This window comes from Chanodichthys erythropterus, chromosome 6, assembly GCF_024489055.1.
Source record: "Chanodichthys erythropterus isolate Z2021 chromosome 6, ASM2448905v1, whole genome shotgun sequence".
Taxonomy (NCBI): Eukaryota; Metazoa; Chordata; class Actinopteri; order Cypriniformes; family Xenocyprididae; genus Chanodichthys; species Chanodichthys erythropterus.
This window is the reverse complement of record NC_090226.1, coordinates 29058701-29081857: the sequence shown is the minus strand read 5'-3', so window position 1 is coordinate 29081857 and position 23157 is coordinate 29058701. Positions and strand designations below refer to the sequence as shown.

The 23157-nt window shown below is 34.1% G+C and overlaps 1 protein-coding gene across 1 annotated transcript; it reads left to right on the top strand.

The window, feature by feature from the left end:
- Nucleotides 1–1759: 1759 nt before the first annotated feature.
- Nucleotides 1760–22690, top strand: gtpbp3 (GTP binding protein 3, mitochondrial). Its single transcript, XM_067387452.1, has 8 exons — nucleotides 1760–2189; nucleotides 5663–5749; nucleotides 6104–6306; nucleotides 11081–11153; nucleotides 11719–11862; nucleotides 19298–19463; nucleotides 20498–20797; nucleotides 21708–22690. Exons 1-8 carry the CDS (start codon nucleotides 1859–1861, stop codon nucleotides 21937–21939), a joined length of 1536 nt encoding a protein of 511 aa, XP_067243553.1. The 5' UTR covers nucleotides 1760–1858; the 3' UTR covers nucleotides 21940–22690.
- The last annotated feature ends 467 nt before the right edge of the window (nucleotides 22691–23157 follow it).

Sequence of the window (23157 nt, the reverse complement as noted above, 5' to 3'; positions counted from 1 at the left end):
ATATTATATAATATTATTAACACCAAGTTGATATATATATATATATATATATATATATATATATATATATATATATATATATATATATATATATATATATATATATATATATATATATATATATATATAAATGTATATGGCAACATATTTCGGTTTTAAATAGTCCAAATCCAATTTAGTACAAGTATTAAATAGTCTCTCATTTAATATTAGCTCATTAAAAATGCATTCATAATGATTATAAAATAATTGCAAATGTTGTTTAAAATATTTAACAACTTCCAAAAGTATTTAGGTATCCATCTAACCATTATTTAAAATATAACTGCTCTTAATTCCATCCTTGATTATAATAACTTAATCCTCGCATGCATGAATGTTCATTTCAATGATTAAAATGGTTATATTTCTTCCTCTGCATTTCTGTGGAACTAAAAAATGAGACAGCCTGTCCGAAAGGATGAAGAAGGGTATTATTTATTAATTAATGCAAAAAATATCTTCCCAGCTGAATATTTCAGTATGGCTAAACTAAGGTGATCTATTTTACCTCTCACTGAACAAAAGAGCACAAGGCATGTATCGGTTTCTCCAGACTCAAGATATGTACTGCCCAAAGATGTAATTGTGATTTATATTATTGACCAAATTTAGTTTAAATACAGTTCTGCATTTAAACCTTTTTATAATGTAAGATATTCAAAAAAAAAAAAAAAAAAAAAGTAAATGATAATAAAACACATGTGATCTAAGCATATGTTATCTGTGAACTTCCCACCACATTTTCAAATATTCTCATTAACATTTGAATCGGATTGTACTAAATGATATGTACTCTGCATTGTGATGAAAAAGATGTTAATGTGATATATATATATATATATATATAAGTATTAAGGATTTGATCATTAGATGAAACAGCTTAACCAGAGGTTTCTAGACATAGTCTTGCCTTATTGCTTGCGAAAGCAATGACCTCAGCTGACATTAAACCAGCAATAACCATTTTTTGCTTACTCATCAACCTCATTACTTAATAATAATAATAATAATAAATAAATAAGTAAGCCAGAAGGTACACACTGTGGAAGCTGCACTTTTGGTCGTTTGAACTATGGGTATAAACTTTTTTTAAATATCAAAATTTGGCGTTTGTTTAAATAGTTCTGCTATTTGACAAATGTATTTTGAAGTGTACAAATATTTAATACAAGTCTTGAGTGTAGTCTTAAAACTACATGTATAATAATTAGACAGGAATTAGAAAATGTTGCATTAAATAAATCACAAATTTTTAAGTCCCTGGTAACTCATATTACCTCCTATTACAGTATGGTAGCATCAACAAACACTTCTCATTTTCTGTTCAATAAAACATAATAGTGAACTATTCCTGATTGAACTAATATTTTAATAATAGGTTATAAAAACTAGCCTACAAACATAGTAGATAAATATAATTTTAAATTAATTATAATATATCACCCTCAAAGACATTGCTGAGACTTCTTGGATTATATTGAATATATGATATATGAAAGTGAATTTAACAATATAATAGATATATCAAAAAAAGTCTGAGTAGTTTAGATCTTTCAGTCACTAGTGTCACACGGAGAGAATTGTAGGGCGCACAAAGGGGAGAGACTTTTATTTGATTGACAGTGAAGCTGGCGAATGGCAAGCATCTTTGCTCGTACGTATAGCGACGCGGACCAATGAAATTTGCGGGATTAATAACTAACAGCCTGGATAACTGTCTTAAACTCACGTGGAGCGACATTAGAAGTGGTAAACAATGATCCAGGCGGGCTATTGATACACTAAACCCGTATATCAGGTCATAGAGTTCATTAACATGCACTTTTTTAGTAGCTGGAGAAGAAGTGCCGCTGTCATAAAGCTTTCTTTAAGGCATAGTAAACATGACTGGTTTGTCTTTGGCAGATCTCTTTCAGTCAGAAGGCTCTTGTGTTCTGTCGGGTCGGAGGATGACACTATCTTCGCCTTGTCGTCGGGTCAGGGCAGGTGTGGGGTGGCGGTGGTTCGGGTCAGTGGTCCGGCATCAGCACACGCTGTCCGCAGTCTGACCCGAGGTTTCCCCGCAGCTCGCACCGCCAGCCTCCGCAGCATCACACACCCGCAGACCAAAGAGCTGCTGGACCGCGGCCTGGTCCTGTGGTTTCCAGGTCTGAAGTTTTAATCACAGAATAGCTTGTCTACTGTATGGGGGATTCTTCATTTAACTGCATCCTAGGATTACTGTAAAGAAAAAGACAACAAAAGTCATTCAAGTCCTAAAGGATCGACTTTATTAGCTTTAAACGTTTTAGTGTGTAACTTTAAATACAGTTTCCTTATTTTTAAGAGTGTTGAAGTATTTGAATTTTCCAGAATTTCATTTAGGGTTCCACTCAGACTTTATAACTTACTATAATGTTACTATAATGTCTATTATGACTTTATAATGTTGTTGAAACAGGTTGAAGAAGTTGCTTTTTTTTTTTTTTTTTTTTTTTTTTTTTTTTTTAAGTTTGCACTTAGTGAAACGTTCCAAAATTAAATTATATGTATATATATATATATATATATATATATATATATATATATATATATATATATACAGTACAGTACAGTCCAAAAGTTTGGAACCACTAAGATTTTTAATGTTTTTAAAAGAAGTTTCGTCTGCTCACCAAGGCTACATTTATTTAATTAAAAATACAGTAAAAAACAGTAATATTGTGAAATATTATTACAATTTTAAATAACTGTGTACTATTTAAATATATTTGACAAAGTAATTTATTCCTGTGATGCAAAGCTGAATTTTCAGCATCGTTACTCCAGTCTTCAGTGTCACATGATCCTTCAGAAATCATTCTAATATGCTGATTTGCTGCTCAAACATTTATGATTATTTTCAATGTTGAAAACAGTTTTGTACTTTTTTTTTCAGGATTCCTTGATGAATAGAAAGTTCAAAAGAACAGCATTTATCTGAAATACAAAGCTTCTGTAGCATTATACACTACCGTTCAAAAGTTTGGGGTCAGTAAGAATTTTTTTTAAAAGAAATTAAAGAAATGAAAGAAATGAATACTTTTATTCAGCAAGGATGCATTAAATCAATCAAAAGTGACAGTAAAGACATTTATAATGTTACAAAAGATTAGATTTCAGATAAACACTGTTCTTTTGAACTTTCTATTCATCAAATAATCCTGAAAAAAATATTGTACACAAATATTTTGTACAATTGTACACATTAAATGTTTCTTGAGCAGCAGATCAGCATATTAGAATGATTTCTGAAGGATCATGTGACACTGAAGACTGGAGTAATGATGCTGAAAATTCAGCTTTGCCATTACAGGAATAAATTACTTTGTGAAATATATTCAAATAGAAAACAGTTATTTTAAATTGTAATAATATTTCATAATATTACTGTTTTTACTGTATTTTTAATTAAATAAATGTAGCCTTGGTGAGCAGACGAAAATTCTTTTAAAAACATTAAAAATCTGAGTGGTTCAAAACTTTTGGACTGTACTGTATATATATATATATATATAGGGGAGAGTGGGGTAAGTTGTCACATATCTTCATAACTCCAAAACTAGAGACTCTATCTCAAAAATCAAATAGCCACTTTGTTTGACTTCCAGTCAACTTCCTGGTCACATGTGGTCAAGATCGCTCTAATCTGAAGTTAGCACAATTTTCTTATTTTTTGGCTTAAAAAGTAAAAAATTTGCACTTTACATTTTATGCAATACAACTTTGTTAGATATGAATGTTAAAAATTATTATTTTTCACAACAGAGGAGACAATGACGTGTCTTTTGATACTTTAGCTGACGTGCTATGTTGAGCTCACCTTGAGTTTAGCCAACATTAGCACACATGTCAGTGCAAATAAACACTTAGAACATGCTCAAAAAAGAGGTTCAACATAAGTCAGCTATGTTCAGAGATTAAACATGTTAAGTTAAGCGAGTTATCTGCAGTATTCCATTCAGTTATCACGGATCTATGTGCAAGCCAGAGAAAGTTTGAGTTTAAAGTTCAAAGTAAAGTGGTCTTGCCACTTATTGTGTTTTGATTGAAATGTGTATTGTTTGGATTGAAATAATTGTTTTTCCAAATTCTCTAGGCATGATTTTTTATGGTTTGAATTTAAAAATTTAAATCAATAAATCACAATTAAGTAGTTTTGTTCTTATTTTTAGATAATCTAGTGTGACAACTTACCCGCCGATGGGGCATATTGTCACAAGTGCACATTCTCTATTCAACAGTACTACTCCATAATGAGATAAGATATGAAAATGTAATGAATACAACATATGTGCCCAAGAAGACTTCATTCTTTCATTTGGTATGACATTTATACCATTGTGATGTATGGTGCTCAGTAAATGTTAGACAGTGTTAAAAGTGTGACAACTTACCCCGCTCTCCCCTATATAAAATTTATAAAACGGTTAGTTCCTGTCCTTGATTCTGATTGGTCAATAGCTTTGTTTTATTCACTATAAATCATGGCTATGACCGCTTCACCCAACAGTTCTGTGTATCACTACACAACACCCTTAGCAACCACTCTTAGCAACGTAAACTGTTTGTTCTCAATTTATATTGTTCATTGAAGTCTACTGTAGAAGAGTATTGTGAGAAAGAGATTATTAGTATTGTGAAAAGTGAGTGAGTTTATTACCTGCATTCAGATTTAGCAATTTCCTTCAGGTCAGTCCTATGTTCATAATATAAAATATGTTTAATATGCAATATCTTGTCCTTTTAACAGTTTAGGGGTTTTCCCGTGTCTGACAGCGCTAGTCAAAGCGTTTGTCAGTTGTGTCTTGTTCCGTGTTCACTACAAAAGTCAATGTAAAAGTCATCGCTACTTAGTGACTCACTCATAAAGACAGTCTTTGCCTCCATCTAATGGCGTAATAATGTAACTTCTGTTGCTGTTCACGTTCAGGGACATTTTTTTCCGGTGGAAGGAAGGCTTTTAGTGAAAGTTTACTTCATGAAAGTTGCATTGATACACATTTTTTGGCTTTAATATTTGTATTGTGTGGTAACCATTTCATAAAAGCAATAAGGTACTCGATACTAGTGCTGTATCGTGAATAAGCGGGGTTACTCCACTTCTGCCTGAATGATCTTCAGCTGTGACTTATTCATGATACAGCACAACCTCTTGTACCTTATTTACATTTTTGTTTTTGAGAGCTATATATTCATGAAAGTTTATAAGTTTAGGAAATATATATTATGCTACAGTTCAAATGTTTGGGGTTAATTTGATCAAAAATACTGTACACACAGTAATATTGTGAAATTCTGTTTACAATTTTGTTTTCTATTTTAATATATTTTAAAATGTAATAAAGCCTGTGATGGCAAAATTTAATTTTCAGCTTCATTACTCCATTCTTCAGTGTCAAAAGCAACATTATAAATGTCTTTACTGTTACTTTTGGTTAATTCAATGCATCATTGCTGAATAAAAGTATTAATTTACTTAAACAAACAAACAAAAAAAACACTGACCCAAACTTTTGAACAGTGGTGTATATTGAATTTATAGTTACAACAATATATAAATTAGGTATAAATCCTGGCATAACTTATTTCACTCTTTCAGGTCCTGGTAGTTTCACAGGAGAGGACAGTGCAGAGTTTCACATTCATGGGGGTCCTGCTGTCATTAGTGGAGTCTTACAGGCACTTGGTATGAGATCAACCATTATTGTCCCAAATTGTTTTGGATAAGACCAGAATTTTGTCTATAAACTTTTTAATAATTTTTTTTAAACTGATCAGAATGTATTGTGTTCAAACAGATGACAGGTAGTTGTTGATTCACCATTTTAACACTAGATGGCAGCATCTGCTTTGTGCTTATAGATATCTAGCTTTTTATTTGAACTAATGTCACTCATAAACTCATAAAATTCTAATTTCATGCAAAACTCGTAGCCTTTATATGAAGATATTATGAAATGTAATTTTAAACAGTGCTGTGAAAGAGGCGGCATTCTAAAGTTCATGTTATTTAAAAGATGTCTTATTTTATGTGTTTCAGGGAGTTTGCCAGGGCTGCGGCCTGCAGAGGCGGGTGAGTTTACCCGACGGGCGTTCTGTGCTGGAAAGTTGGACCTTACAGAAGTAGAGGGTCTGGGTGACCTGATCCATGCAGAGACAGAAGCACAGAGGCGACAGGCTCTCCGACAAATGGCGGGAGACCTGGGCCGCATTTACCAAGACTGGAGTATTCGGCTTAAACGAGTTAGTAAAATATTCATCAGGGTATAACTTTTATTTTGAGAACTTTTTATGTTAACATATTTTATGTCATCTGACCATCACAGGCCAAAATGACACCTTTGTTTGATGGAAACAATGCTACAAATGAAAATGTCTGGGTGTAGTGAGCAGAACAATTAAAATTGCTCCAGGAGAACTGTTCCTGCAGTCAGTGCACTGCATAATGCTTTATAGAAAAATGTAAAATAAGTTGGATGTACACTACTGTTCAAAAGTTTGGGGTCAGTAAGATTTTTTTTTTTTAATTAAGACTTTTATTAGGTATTAAACTGATGGAATGTGACAGTGAAAACATTTATAATATTACAACAAAAAAAAAATGCTTCATGGTTTCCACTAAAAAATTAAGCAGTACAACTGTTTTCAACATTTGATAATAATAATAAATGTTTCTTCAGCAAAACAGCATATTATAATGATTTCTGAAGGATCATGTGACACTAAAGACTGGAGTAATGATGCTTAAAATTAATCACTGGAATAAATTACATTTTAAAATATATTAAAACAATTTTTTTTTTAATTGTACTTTAAATTTTACAATATTACTGTTTTTTACTGTAATTTGGATCAAACAAATGCAGCCTTGGTGAGCAGAAGAGACTTCTTTTTCAAAAACATTAAAACAAAACAAAAAACTGACTCCAATCTTTTGAACAACAAAATACAATTTTCACCTAGTTGATGATACAACAGATTTTAAAAAAAAACATCCATAGACTTACATTGAAGGAGGGAACCAAGCAAAGTCCCTTTAAGACAAGTCATTAACACGTCTTGTGTTATTCTATAGTCTTTGAACCAAGTCATATCTACAGAGCAAAATATCAATTGGAGGATGTTTTTTTTTTTTTTTACTTGGACTATTGACTATAAAAAAGATGGATGACATGTCTACTTCCTTCCACTGCAGAAAAATATCTGAGAAATGGTCATTCCAGATTACACCATTTGGAGCCTGAGTCTGTGTAGTAGTGATAATGAGGTGTAACTGCGATATGGAGGTCCCGCCCACACTCCCCCTCCTGCAGACTTGACCGCAAGCACAGCTGTCAGTCATGATGTTTCATCCTAGTTTTATAGCATCAAATATCTAAAACCAACCAACCAAACTTGTTGGAAAAATTAACACTTTAAAGGGTTAGTTCACCCAAAAACGGAGTTTATGTCATTAATTACTCACCCTCATGTCGACCTTCACACCCGTAAGACCTTTGTTAATCTTCAGAACACAAATTAAGATATTTTTTTATAAAATCCGATGGCTCAGTGAAGCCTCCATTGACAGCAAGATAATTAACACTTTCAGATGCCCAGAAAGGTACTAAAGACATATTTAAAACCGTTCATGTGACTACAGTGGTTCAATGAGAATACTTTTTGTGTGCCAAAAATAACAAAATAACGACTTTATACAACAGTATCTAGTGATGGGCGATTTCAAAACACTGATTCATCAGTGTTCATCAGTGGTTCAGAGCGCCAAAATCACATGATTTCAGTAAATGAGGCTTCGTAAGTACATCATAAGTGTTTTGAAACTTCAGTAGTTCATGTGGCTTTGGCAGTTTGATACACGCTCCGAACCACTGAATCGAAACAAAAGATTCGTAAAGCTTCGAAGCTTCATGAAGCAGTGTTTTGAAATCGCCCATCACTAGATATTGTTGAATAAAGTCGCTATTTTGTTTTTTTGGTGCACAAAAAGTATTCTTGTCACTTCATAACATTAAGGTTGAACCACTGTAGTCACATGAACTGTTTTAAATATGTTTTTAGTAGCTTTCTGGGCATTGAAAAAGGAGTGTTATTGCTGGTGATGCAGGCCTCACTGACCAATCAGATTTTATCAAAAATATCTTAATTTGTGTTCTGAAGATGAACGAAGGTCTTACAACTGTAAAACAACATGAGGGTGAGTAATTAATGGCAGAATTTTCATTTTTGGATGAACTAACCCTTTAACATACTTCAGCATGATAAGAACTACCTAAAATTACACAAACTATCTTTGGAAAAAAATATTTGAAGTGTAATTGGATTATTTTCTTAGTTTTGCTCACATCCCATTCAATTACATGCAGAGGGTGTTTTTTTTTTTTTTTCTTTTTTTACTGCAGCCAGCCACCAGGGGGCGATCGAAATGCTTTGGCTTCACTTTTCAGTACATGTGTGGCACACTTGACTTGGACCAATAAGTAACCATGCTAACAACCAATGAGAGAACTCCCTGACCACCACAGTATGGAATCTGTAAGGAACAAAGCACTCAGTTTTCTCATTCCTCACCTCATATTTGTAATGCTGGAAATAAATGCAGTGTGATAGATAGATAGATTGGAGAACCTCTGACTAAAGTTCAAAAATAATAGGAAAAGTCCTGGTTTCCTTTTAGTGTGAGGAACAGAGCCAGAATTGGCTGTTGAACACGATTTATACACCAACAGAAGTGTGTTTATATAAGAGGTTATTCTTTTATTTAAGGTCTTTTAAATAATTGCAGAATTTACTGCTAGATTTGGCAGTGTTGTTACTCTGTCACGGATGGTGTCCATCTATTGTTTGTGTGTAAGAGCTTGCTGATTGCTTGAGTCATTGAGGAGCAGAGAGCAGGAGACAGGACATCCTGAGCAGGGTGTGCGCCAAGCCATCAGCCCTGAGCTCTCAGGACCCAATGTGATGTTGGCTAATGGTTTGTGTGAAGACACCTAGAGGGAGCTTTTTTGGTCAAAAGTACTTAAATTCAAGGATTTTTTATTTAATTCTGGAAATAAACAAAGTTTTGGGATTTTCAAAAATGTAAAACAAAGAAAAATTATGATATAAAACGAATAGTAAATATAAAATTCTGCATCAGCAAATTTGTGACAGACGGTCAGATGTTCTTGCTTCCACTGAAGCACCATATGCTCTTTGGATCATTTTCAAATTATGCTGGATAACATGATCATCACATTTTGAACTTGTGGATCTTTTATTAAAACAAAACAGCAGCATAATAAATACTGAGACATTTTTATATTCATGGTAGTTTCTCAGACTTTTCATTTAAATTGCGCTGAACATTTCTGTTATCAAACAATTAGTTCTTGTCCTTAAATTTGATTCGTTGAGTGGCTTTCCAAGACTGGCGACAAGTGAGTCACTGAATCTTTCACTGAACCAGTTTGTTCAAGGAACAAAACAGACAAAGAAACTCTAAAATTTACACTACACTGCAAAAAATGCTGTTCTTACTTAGAATTTTTGTTTTGTTTCTAGTCAAAATATCTTAAAGTCCTTAAAACAAGCAAAATAATCTGCCAATGGGGTAAGCAAAATAATCTTAGTCCAAACTGAAAACAAGATTATATAGCTTATTCTTGGTTTGAAATACAATTATTTTGCTTACCCCATTGGCAGATTATTTTGCTTGTTTTAAGGAAAAACTTAATTTTGACTTATTGTTCCTGAAAACAAGAAAATAATTTTTACTTGTCAAGAAAATGCTTCTTGATTTAAGAACATTAAGATATTTTGACTAAAAACAAGACAAAAATTTTAAGTAAGAACAGCATTTTTCGTAGTGTACTGTTCAGAAACTTGAGGCCAGTAAGTAAAAAAAAAAAAAAAAAAAAAATTTGTAAGTCTCTTCATGTTTCCAAGACTGCATTTATTGATTAAAAAATTGGGTCCCACTTTATATTAAGTGGCCTTAACTACTATGTACTTACATCACAAAATAAGTACAATGTACTAATTGGGTTCATATTGAATTGCAAAACACTTTTGCTGCTATTGAGGTGGAATACGGGTAAGGTTAGGGACAGGTTTGGTGGTATGGGTAGGTTTAAGGGTAGGGGTAAGGGTTAAGGGATGGGTCAACAGTGTAATTATAAATGTAATTACATGCAGGTGTTTTTAAAATATAAGTACAATGTAAAAACATGTATGAACACAATAAGTGCATTGTAACAAATGATTAATTTAAATGTAAGTACATAGTAGTTAAGGCCACTTAATATAAAGTGGGTCCAAAAATTGTAAAAATATTCATATTGTGTAATATTATGATTTAAAATAACATTTTTATTTGTATTATTCCTGTGATGATGAAGCTGAATTTTCCTGAAGGATGAATGATCCTTCATAAATCATTCTAATATGATGATTTGATGTTTAAAGGATTAGTTCACAAAAAATTAAAATTCTGCCATCATTTACTCACCCTTGTGTTGCTACAAACCAGTAAGACTTTGATTTATCTTCGGAACACAAATAAAGATATTTTTAATAAAATCTGAGCGATTTCTTTACCTCCATAGACCGCTACGTAACTACAATTTTGACTCTTCAAAAAGTTCATAAAGAGATCGCAAAACCAATCCAAATGAATTGAGTGATTTAGTCCAAATTGTTGAAAACAGTATATGCTGCTTAATATTTTTGTGTAAACCATGATATTTCTTTGATGAATAGACATTTCAAAAGAACAGCATTTATTTGAAATAGATGTCTTGTCTTTGATCACACAAATGCAGTAATTGCTGAATAAAAGTATTAATTTCTTTCCAAAATCTCACACACAAAAATTTACTGACCCCAAAATTTTGACTGGTAGTGTAAGTTACTCAACATCCACTTTAAATATCCAGCTAGTTTATTGAACCATTGTCCTAGCAATTGTGATCCTTTAAACTACGTTCTGTGGAATCATGACTAAGTTTTTGTTTGTGTGTACGTGTTTTCAATGTAGTGCTTGGCGCACGTAGAGGCATTCATCGACTTCAGTGAGGATGAACTCATAGAGGATGGAATCTTAAATGATGGTATGTTTCCTCAGGTAGATTGGTAAAAACACTGATTCATTTGCAGAATATTTTGTGGGACTTTCCTGTTAGTATCCACAGCAGCTGTTGAGAGAGGAGATCAAAACCATTGCCATGTCACATTGAGATGCCATATAGAGACATAGTTGTAGTGCCTTAAGAATACTGCATGTACAGTTAATGCCCCTGCCATCATTTATCAAACATTACACAGATGTTTGGGTGTTATATTTACACTATAGACTGTCTCTGGAGAATTGAGGGATTTCATTGTGCGTCAAGGAACAAGCCTGTCACAGACCATCTCCTTCCTCTGAGAGTTACAGACCGGCTGTAAAGTCACTATTAGAGGTCACGAAAAATGTGACACACTTCTAATGTGCCAAACTCTGTGTATTTGTACATGTTCAGTACAAATGAGGATTCCATGTCCTTTAAGTTTCATGTCATTTCAGTTTACAAAATGTAAAATTATGACATCAATTTGATAAAGATGCTTAAAATTTGTTAGAAATGTTTGGATGTTGTTTTTCAACCACTATACTGAGTGTTTTGTCTGCTGCAGTGGACGCAGCTGTTCGGCAGCTGCAGACAGATATGGAAAATCACCTTTCAGATCAGCGGAGAGGAGAGCGTCTGCGCAGCGGTGTTCATGTGGTCATTGCTGGAAGCACCAACGCGGGCAAGAGCAGCCTGCTCAACATGCTCAGTAAGATCAGACACACAATCTATGTGGAATATTCGATTATGCTAAATCTGACATGTCAAAAATGAGTGTCGAATTAAACCTTTGCTTCAGGCAGACCAGTGCTTCCCCCCGGTATAGCTCCAGGACCCAGATTTTACATTTGATGTCATGTGTGTGGTGACCCAACAGCAGCATATTATCATACAAAAGTAAAAAATTAAAATCTATAAAATCACACACTGAAATATATTGATTTATAAATAAATAATATATTAATAACTAAATTAATAAATATATATACAGTAGAGTCCAAAAGTTTGGAACCACTAAGATTTTTAATGTTTTTAAAAGAAGTTTCGTCTGCTCACCAAGGCTACATTTATTTAATTAAAAATACAGTAAAAACAGTAATATTGTGAAATATTATTACAATTTAAAATAATTTTTTTCTATTTGAATATATTTGACAAAGTAATTTATTCCTGTGATGCAAAGCTGAATTTTCAGCATCGTTACTCCAGTCTTCAGTGTCACATGATCCTTCAGAAATCATTCTAATATGCTGATTTGCTGCTCAATAAATATTTATGATTATTTTCAATGTTGAAAACAGTTGTGTACTTTTTTTTTCAGGATTCCTTGATGAATAGAAAGTTCAAAAGAACAGCATTTATCTGAAATACAAAGCTTCTGTAGCATTATACACTACCGTTCAAAAGTTTGGGGAATTTTTATTTTTATTTTTTTGAAAAGAAATGAAAGAAATGAATACTTTTATTCAGCAAGGATGCATTAAATCAATCAAAAGTGACAGTAAAGACATTTATAATGTTACAAAAGATTAGATTTCAGATAAACACTGTTCTTTTGAACTTTCTATTCATCAAATAATCCTGAAAAAAATATTGTACACAAATATTTTGTACAATTGTACACATTAAATGTTTCTTGAGCAGCAGATCAGCATATTAGAATGATTTCTGAAGGATCATGTGACACTGAAGACTGGAGTAATGATGCTGAAAATTCAGCTTTGCCATCACAGGAATAAATTACTTTGTGAAATATATTCAAATAGAAAACAGTTATTTAAAATTGTAATAATATTTCACAATATTACTGTTTTTACTGTATTTTTAATTAAATAAATGTAGCCTTGGTGAGCAGACGAAACTTCTTTTAAAAACATTAAAAATCTTAGTGGTTCCAAACTTTTGGACTGTACTGTATATATATATATATATATAATTTCACACACACATACACACACACACACACACACACACATATTATAGTTGTAATTATTTATATTATATTATTATTGAATTGAATTTTATTTACTTAAAATCGAGTAATTCACTGCCCAAAAGCCAGTGGTTGGCACACTGTTTATCTTTGTTACAAGTGAAACCGCATTTAAACTAGGTTGTATTTCCTTTTACCTCTCTTATTTTTTTAATGGTTTTTATTGTTAAGGATATGTTTTGCAACCTGCCCATCTGTGTAATTTGGCTAGCTTCTTCCAAAACACCAGATGAGTTTGTGCTGAAGGATTTTATTGGATGTACAGCCTTTGATGTTACAACAAAGGAAATTGCAAATGTTTTCTCCCTAAAGCCTTTTTGTTTGGGCTATGCAACATTATATAATTAGTTTCATTTTTTAGTTGCCATCACAGGAAAGTACTTTTTAAAATATATTAAAATGGAAACATTTTTTCTTAAATTTGTAAAGAATGTTTTTGTTGTTGTGTAACTGTTTTTTTTTATTAAATAAATGCAGCCTTGGTGAGGATAAAAGATATGAAAAAAGCATGAAAAATTCTTATCGACCCAAACTTTTGAATGGTAGTGAATCTTAAGTGATTATATTAGCTTTAAAATACATTTAGGTTTTTTAAAACATTTTGTTTCTGTTCAATTTTTCATGGATCCTTTAGCACCTCTTTACCACCCTCCCTTTTTTCTTTTTACTTGTAATACGTACAGTTTTGCTGTTCTACTGTTGTTTGTACTTTACTTTGTTCCTTTTGCTCACTCTAAACACTGTTCCAAATCAAATTTCTATTGTACGAGAATACCATGTTTTTACTTAAAATGGTTAAACACATTTTAAGGGCAAAAGTGTCTTATTGTCCTATGACAGAAGGTTAATGGTTGTGATAAATGAACATATTATCATGCACTCTCATAAAATGACGTTTATCTCTGACCTCTGACCTCTCCAGTAGCAGAGGGGGATGTTTGGATATCACCACACTTCCTGCCCTGAATTACCCCACATTCATCAGGCCTGTTATTGTTTGCGGTCCAGCATGCAGCGGTGTGCTCTGCTGGAATGCTGACCGTCTTGTGGTGTCACTTCCTGAACAATGTGAATTTAATTAAGCAATTTGTGAATTCTCTTTAAAACTGAAAGCTAAAAATGGAATAGTAATTTAACGTTATGTATTTGAAGAATTGAGATATGCAATAAACAGTGTAGAAGATTTTAAGATTTAAATTTTATGCTGATTTTAAGACCGATAAGTTCTATAAACTCTTTAAGGAAGTTCACACAAAGAGTGCTTGAGTGAAACTGGCCTCTTCCTTCCAGTGGACATATGGAAATATACTTTAATACCAGACTATACCAGAATGGCAAAAAATAGAACACGTATCCAGTACAGCAGTGAAACATACTTTCATCCGCTCAAAGAAACTGCAAAGCACAGCACTGGTTTAGAGCGGTTTATAAATCTGCAGTTATTCTGGTTCAGCGCTGAGCAGCAAAAAAACCAAAGACAAAAGGACAAGAGTTGCTAAAGGTGTTTTATTTAAAAGTTATCCAGTTCTAGGCTAACATGCATTCAGAACAAGACAAAGGATCATTGGATACTGAAAACATTCAATGTTGCAGTGCCTTGCTAATTAATGCAACCCTTTTAAGGTCTTGTCTATATATGCTCATCGAGGAAAAAAAAAAAAAAAACTTGTTATACTTACCACTAGACTACAATTTGATAGCCAGCTAACATTTAAACTGTGGTTATCTCTTATAAGGACCATGCACAGATATCAGATTCTTGAGCAGATCGTTTAAATTATTTATGATCGTCACATTATTGGGGTAAATGTAATGCCAGCATGCATACATTAAATTTATAAAGTAATATGTAAGTTAATACAAGGGTACTTGCCAAATAATTAAATAGCCATGAAATCTTAATAGCTGTCATTATATGCAAATATGTGACTATGCTGTATATAAAAATAATGTAACTTTCTATATATATGTCAGTGTCTTGTTTATCAGTGAGCTGTGTAATAAGCACATTTGTCTTACTTGAGATGAAGAATATCCATAAATTTGTTCATAACACACGGCAGCATCTGGATTGGTGTATTGAAGTAACATAGTAAAGTTAGGGTCATGGGATAACTGGCTTCATAAAGGTAACAGGGTTGACCATTTTACATGTGTTCAAGGTCATGAGCACAGGTGTTTTTTAAAAAGAGAATTTAATGCTGATATTTCTTCAGCTTTTTAATACTATAGTTTATTTGCAAAATCATGGTAACAGGGTTGACTAGTCTATGTCTTAAAAGAAAAGATATTTTACTTGTCATCTCAGAATCCAATCTGAATTTATAATATTCACTTGGTGGATAATTAAACAGGTGAAAAAAATCCCATAGATTTGTACTGCAAGAGTAAATTCATATAATATCATAGCTCCTTTGACTTGGGCAAGTAAGCAACTATTTGGCTCTGGACCAGGGGCCTCATTTATTAAATGTGCATGCAGTCAGATTTGACCTTAAAGGGTTATTTATTTGGGTTCACCCAAAAATGAAAATTCTGTCATTAATTACTCACCTTCATGTCGTTCCAAACTCGAAACGCTGTTTCCTAACTACATGCGATGCGATAAGATTCCAGCGACGAGCAATTTGACTGTCCACAATAGACGCGTCAATGAGAAGCTATAAAATCAATCAAAAACCACAGCCAATCAGAAAGAGAGTGTGCCCATTTATTTATTTTCAAGATCTGAGGTGAATTGTTGTTTTCATTACAGCTAAAAAGCTGGGAGCACAGAGTGATATTCAAACTCACATTAGAGACTTTTAACATTAAATAAAACACATAAACAGTACCTGATATTATCATTACCATACTTTGTGTTGTTGTTCCAGCCGCGACATCGTGATGAAATAGAAACTGTTTCTAAAATAGAATTGTTGCTCCTTTGTTACCGTCGTGGCTGGTTAGGACAAAAACTCTGATTAACATGGAAAAGATACCTTTTATCGTGTATTGCAGTGTCACATCGCATGTAGTTAGGACACGGTGTAAGACTTTTGTTCATCTTCAGAGCACAAATTAAGGTCTTTTTGATTAAATCTGAGAGTTTTCTGTCCCTCCATTGACAGCTTATGCAACTACCACTTTCAAGCCCCAGAAAGGTAGTAAAGACATCATTAAAGTAATTCATCAAGTTTGCACAAAAAAACCCCACAATTTACCACTTTATTAACAAAATATTTATCTCCAAGGCATGTTCACAAGAGCACCACGACGCATGCGTGTTGCATTGACACGAGATCTGACGTTGTGTGAACTTGCGTTGGAGATTTTTATTTTTTTAAATTAATTATTTTTTTTTGCAAACAAAGCATTTGCGTAGCTTCATAAAATTGAGGTTAAACCACTGGAGTCATATGGATTACTTCTATGATGTGTTTACTACTTTTCTGGGGCTTGAAAGTGGTATTTGCGTAGGCTGTCAATGGAGGCACAGAAAGCTCTCAGATTTCATCAAAAAGATCTTCATTTGTGCTCCGAAGATGAACAAAAGTCTTACGGGTTTGGAATGACATGAGCATGTGTAAATGACAGAATTTTTATTTTTGGGTAAACTACCTTTTAAATGACATGGATTTCATCCTATGTCAAAAATCAGGATTTATATAGGCAAAAACTGATGGGAAATTTTTCTTATGCGTGTGCCAATGGAAGAGCATATATATTAACTTTTTGCGTTCATATATACGAGCAATTAATCCAACATTGTTTATTAAAATGTAAAGATAAATAGACAATCACTATATACATACTACAGACGTGGACAAAATTGTTGGTACCCTTGATAAATATGATCAAAGATGACTGTAAAAATAAATCTGTATTGTTTATCCTTTTGAACTTTAATTCATAAAATTAGCAAAAATCTAACCTTTCATTGAAGGAAAAGAATTGAAAGTGGGGGGAAACTCAAATTATGAAATAAATGTTTTTCTCCAAAGCATGTTGGCCACGTTGGCCACAATTATTGGCACCCCTAGAGTAAAATATCTCTGAAGTATATTCCCATTCATATTTACATTTTTTTAGCACACCAGGGTGATCATGAACATGAAATTGTCCAGCCATGACTTCTTGTTCCACAGGAGTATAAACATGAGGAAACACAAAGGCCAAATTCCCGTAATCATTCATCGCAATGAGTAAAACCAAAGAATATAGTTCTGATGTGCAACAAAAGATTGTTGAGCTTCACAAAATAGAAAGTGTAAGAAGTGTAAGTGTAAGGCTGTAAGAAAATAGCTAAAGCATTGAAAATCCCCATTTCCACTATCAGGGCAAAATTAAGAAGTTCCAGTCAACTAAAGATGTTACAAATCTGCCTGGAAGAGGACGAGTGTCTAAATCGTCCTAATTCGCAGCAAGGAGGAATGTTTAAGTGGCCAAAGACTCTCCAAGGATCACAGCTGGAGAATTGCAGAGATTAGTTGAGTCTTGAATCTCAGAAAGCCTAAAAAATGATCAAACAGCACCTACATCCCCACAAGATGTTCAGGAGGGTTTCAAGAAAAATCCTCTGCTCTCATCCAGAAACAATCTCCAGTATATTCAGTTGTTAGACAAGACTGAAACTTCAAACGGGACCGGCTTCTATGGTCAGATGAAACTATATTAAAAAAAAAGAGCTTTTTGGCAGCAAACCCACCAGATGGGTTTGGTGCACACATGGATAAAAAGTACCCCATGCCCACGGTTAAATATACTGCTGGATCTTTAATGTTGTGGGCCTGTTTTTCTGCTGGAGGTCCTGGACATCTTGTTCAGATTCATGGTATCATGGATTCTATCAAATGTCAACAGATAAAAAATCAAAACCTGACTGCTTCTGCTAGAAATCCAATAATGGGCCGTGGTTGGATCTTCCATCAGGACAATGATCCAAAACAAACACAAAAATGGGTCACTGAGCACAAAATGAAGCTTCTGCCATGGCCATCCCAGTCCCCTGACCTGAACCCTAAAGAAAATGAGTGGAGTGAACTGAAGAGAAGAAGCACCAACATGGAGCTGGGATCTGAAGGATCTGGAGAGATTCTTTATGGTGGAATGGTCTCTGATCTCTTGTCAGGTGTTTTCCAAACTCATCAGGCATTATAGGTGAAGACTCAGAGCTGTTATCTTGGCAAAAGGAGGTTGCAAAAAGTTTTGAATAAAAGGGTGCCAATAATTGTGGCCAACGTGTTTTGGAGAAACATTTATTTCATAATGTGATTTTCACCCCACTTTTAATTCTTTTCCTTCAATGAAAGGTTAGATTTTTGCTAATTTTATGAATTAAAGTTCAAAAGGATAAACAATGCAGATATATTTTTTACAGTCATCTTTGATCATATTTATCAAGTGTACCAACAATTTTGTCCACGTCTGTATTTGTGCAAATGAGCAACTGCTTTGTGATAATGTCACTGAAATTAATGAATTAATTCAAAGTGATATTTGTGGGTGTTCTATAGATGGAGTGAATGCGCTTGTCCACATTTGAGCTTCAAGTCAGCATGACACGGAAGTTGCGATTTAGTCTTTTTTCCCCTTCTTTTTGTGGCGTATATCCAAAGGAAACGGCCCAGTCCCAATCCATCCAGAACCTTCACCTGAACTGGACAAATAGATACTTCAGTGGTTGTTGTTGGCTTTCTCCCTTAACTTTTGCTTCAAAAGTGGTGAACTTAGTTTTTGTACAACCCTTACAAATCTTTAAGCGCCAATTTAAGGTTTCCTTAGGTCATCTCATCTAAAAGGTTATATGTTCCTGCTCATGCATATTATTTGCCTTTCACTGTAATACTGTTAGATGTTATGTTTTTACAGGATGTGAACTTTGTGTGGTTTCTGTGTACTTGCAATCACCACAATGTAAATATAGTAAATCTTGTTTTTCTTGAAGTCGCGTGAGCTCCCTTGGTAATGCCCTCTGCCCTCCATCCTGAGAAATGAAGGACTTCTGAGAAGTCTGAGTCCAAGAACAAAACGTCTCATGGGCCCCCCAACATCTCCGCTCTTAAAGGGGAAATCGTGAACTAGTTATTTGGAGTTGCAATATGATAATTGCTGTTCTTTGTTCTCCTTATTAGTTTCTGAACTAATTTCAGTATCTTCTCTTGCTCTGTAGCTCAGCGTCCTGCTGCCATAGTGTCTGCCACAGCCGGGACCACCAGAGATGTGGTGGAGGTCCCTCTGGACATCGGGGGTTATCCTGTGCTGCTGAGTGACACCGCAGGGCTACGGGACACCACAGACAGTGTGGAGCAGGAGGGCGTCCGGCGCGCCCGTCAGCGGTATGTATTTACGGACACGTGTGGGAAAATCAAGGTAGAATAAACAGTGAGGCATTTTTGCGCAAACAATCCAAAGTGATAAATACTGCCATACTAAAAATGGCCTGCAGAGGGGAAATATCTCTTAAGATTTTTTGCCACTCATTGTGCCTTGTGAGGGGAAATTATCTGTTTATTCACAGATTTAGATAAAGGTGTGCCAATTTTTTTTCACGATTGAGATAATGCAATGCACAAGTGTTCAGTTACATAATGTTTGCAGAAAAAAGGCGGCACTTTAGCGGTGACGGTCCACAAATTAGCTAGATATTATATAACAAAATATCAAAACAAGTAGCATAAAAACACTTTGTTTCAAAAGAAGTTTGTTAGGCCTAAAACAATAGATGTTTGTCCAAGTTGAATTCAATGAAAACTGATTTAAAATTTAGGGATAGATAATCAGTTTCAGCATCATTACTCCAGTCTTCAGTGTCACATGATCCTTCAGAAATCATTCTGATATGCTGATAAATTATTCCAAACCTTTAATCGACCGTGCAGAATTGCAGACTAGTTTATAGAGATAATTTAGTCCTTTTAGATCAGAAAACAACATATTAATCATTATTAATTGTTGTATTTAATCAATAAAATATTGCTATATTATGTTTATTTAGTTTATTTTATAAATGCAGAAAAAATAGTCACTCAAATAAGAGCCAATTACAGCAAAAATAAAGTTAATTCTATGAAAAAGTCTATCATAATTTGTTTGTGGATAGTCTGGATTACCTTTTTAATTTTAATTATTTTGTAATGCATTTTTAAGTCCATCTAAGTGTCCAAATAATTTTTGCCATAACCGCACATTAGGCCTTTTCCCTTATCACATTTTGCCTTTGTGTGTTATGGTGAATGACTGTACAGTATGCTGTGATTTACTAAAGAGATGGCATAGACAGGAAGTTTGTTTCTGCAATGTCAAAGGTTGTAAGATGCTGACCAGGCTCAGGAAACAGGCTTAAGAAATGACCTTCCTCTGCTGCCCGCAGGGTGGAGCAGGCAGATCTGTCTCTAGTGGTCGTCGATTTGACGCAGCTTCCTTCAGCGCCTCAGCTAGTGCCTGTCTTCCTCCGTGGACACTTGAAGAATATCCTGGAGCACTCATCTCACAGGCAGGAGTGCATCCTGATCCTCAACAAAAGTGACCTCATCTCCGCGGAGCAAAACCGCAGCATCCAGGCTTCCCTCGAGCAGTCGGCTGATGTTCCTCCTGCATGTTTTTTGTCATGCCAGACAAGGGATGGGCTGGAGGATCTCCTGACTTTATTACAAAACAGACTAAAGACTCTGTGAGTGGAACTGGACAACCCAGAAAGCACTTCTATAATTACTGAAATATGATAGATGAATAGATAGATGCATCAGTTCATGTGCTTAGACACCATAGCAATCTGGCAGGCGGGCACACGTATATAATGGACGCACATACCCGTTTACACCTGGTGTTTTATTCCGTCTATTCTTTCGTCTTTTGACCACTTCAGTCCTGATTTCTTTCAGGAGAGCGTCTATGGGTGGGTAAATGAATGGGCTTTTTTAGGTCTAATGGACAAAATAACGCAATGTACATATGAACGTTCCTAGAGATGACGGAGAAACATACGGAGAGCAGCTTTCGTTTCTGCTCTGCCAGTCGCAAGACCACATAGAACACTGTGAGTGTGTGTTAGAAATCAAGAGTGGTGAGAGAACATTGTGCTTGGTACATTTTTCGTCTTCAAACCAAATTTGGGTCTCCAACCAACAAAGTTTAAATCCCATCTGGCAAAAGCGCTTCCCATAATGTTTACACAGTCAATAGGCAGAGAGTAGGTGGTCTTTTGTGGCTTTTTGAACACATGACCACACTACAAAAGCAATCTGTTCGAATGCGTTTTCGACTGCCTCTGGAAGTGATCGAAAATAGACAAGCTCAAAACATTTTAGACCCCATGTATACCTTATTTAGCGTTATCCACTTGTGATCAGATTGATCAAAATGCATCTAATCTATATCTATCTATCTATCTATCTATCTATCTATCTATCTATCTATCTATCTATCTATCTATCTATCTATCTATCTATCTATCTATCTATCTATCTATCTATCTATCTATCTATCTATCTATCTATCTATCTATCTATCTATCTATCTTCAGTGTATCCGTCATCTAATTATGACACTTTCATAAAGTCTTAGATCTCTGTCTGTTCAAGGTGTGGCGACCCACTGATCGGCAGCCCTAGTCTGACTCAGACCCGACACCGGACTCACTTGCAGAAGAGCATCGAGGCTTTACACCAGTACCATCAGTACAAGGACGTGGACCTGGTTCTGGCGGCAGAAGGGCTTCGTTTGGGCCTCTCTAGTCTGGGCAGGATCACTGGTAGAGTCAGTCCTGAGGAAATTTTAGACACCATTTTCAAAGACTTTTGTATTGGGAAATAGAATAAAATAAGCAGAATAAAACAATAGAAGTGTAAATGGGTCAACAAGAAAGATGTTTATTATTTATCATTTGTAATTCTAAAATAAAAATCAGACTCAAACATTTAGAGAACTGATTGATTTCCAGGGCATGTACAGTACTGTTCAAAAGCTTGGGGTCAGTAAGATTTTTTGTTAAAAGAAATTAATACTTTTATTCAGCAAGTATGCATTAAAATGATCAAAAATTATAGTACAAATATTTGTTTCAAAATATTTTATATAAGGTTTACACAGTATTTACATTTTTTAACGAAAATAACATATTTCAAAGAATCCTAAAAGAAATTTATCGTAGTTTTCATGAAAATATTAAGCCAGCCAACTGAAAACTGAAAAGTAATATATAATAATAAGTACTGATAATAAATACTAATAACAACTGCTAATAATAATAACAATGATAAATGTTTCTTGAGCAGCAAATCAGCATATTAGAATGATTTTTGAAATCACGTGACACTGAAGAATGTTGAAAATTCAGATTTGCATCACAGGAATAAATTACATTTTAAAATATATTCAAATAGTAAAGTGTAATAATATTTGAGAGTAATACACAATTATTACAAAAGGTGCAAGAATTCACTGATGCTCAAGAAGCCAACACACTACATTAAGAGCTGGGGTGAACACTTTTGAACAGCATGATCCGTATAAATAATTATTTTGTCTTGAAGGAAGTTTGCCATTATCTTATGTAGTTTCTGAAGGGAGGTACTAAATAAAAGATATTTAAACAAAACAATAACAATGTATCTGATAAAATGCTTAACCCGTCATGTTTTGTTTGGCTCATTTTGACCCGGAGATGATTTTCCCGTACCCGAAACTGCTAGTTAATGTTATTGCATTGGATTAAAATGTACTGACTTTACTCACCCAGAGTCTAACAACTTCCCAAAACTTTTTTTTGATACTTTTTGTAATTTCTTGTGGAAATTACATACCCCCACATTGTAACACTTGTGATGTTCCCAGTCAAAAATGACCGGCCTACAAAAAATTGCTTATAAATCTGTCATTATGCTACATCATAACAAAATATTGGATTCAACCTTTTAGACAACTTGTTTTCTTTCAATTAGGACAGGTTTTATATTTCTTTTTTGAACTGACCAATCGTAGGCCTTATTTATCTGAGCTTTTTGAGTGAAAAAAAGCATTATTTGTGGATAA

Bases quoted from the DNA above. Each gene is read 5' to 3' on its own strand.
- gtpbp3 (XM_067387452.1), top strand. From the start codon at position 1,859: ATGCACTTTTTTAGTAGCTGGAGAAGAAGTGCCGCTGTCATAAAGCTT. The intron at 19,464-20,497 runs GTATGTATTTAC...TGCTGCCCGCAG, and splicing joins GTCCGGCGCGCCCGTCAGCG to GGTGGAGCAGGCAGATCTGT. The intron at 20,798-21,707 runs GTGAGTGGAACT...TGTCTGTTCAAG, and splicing joins CAAAACAGACTAAAGACTCT to GTGTGGCGACCCACTGATCG.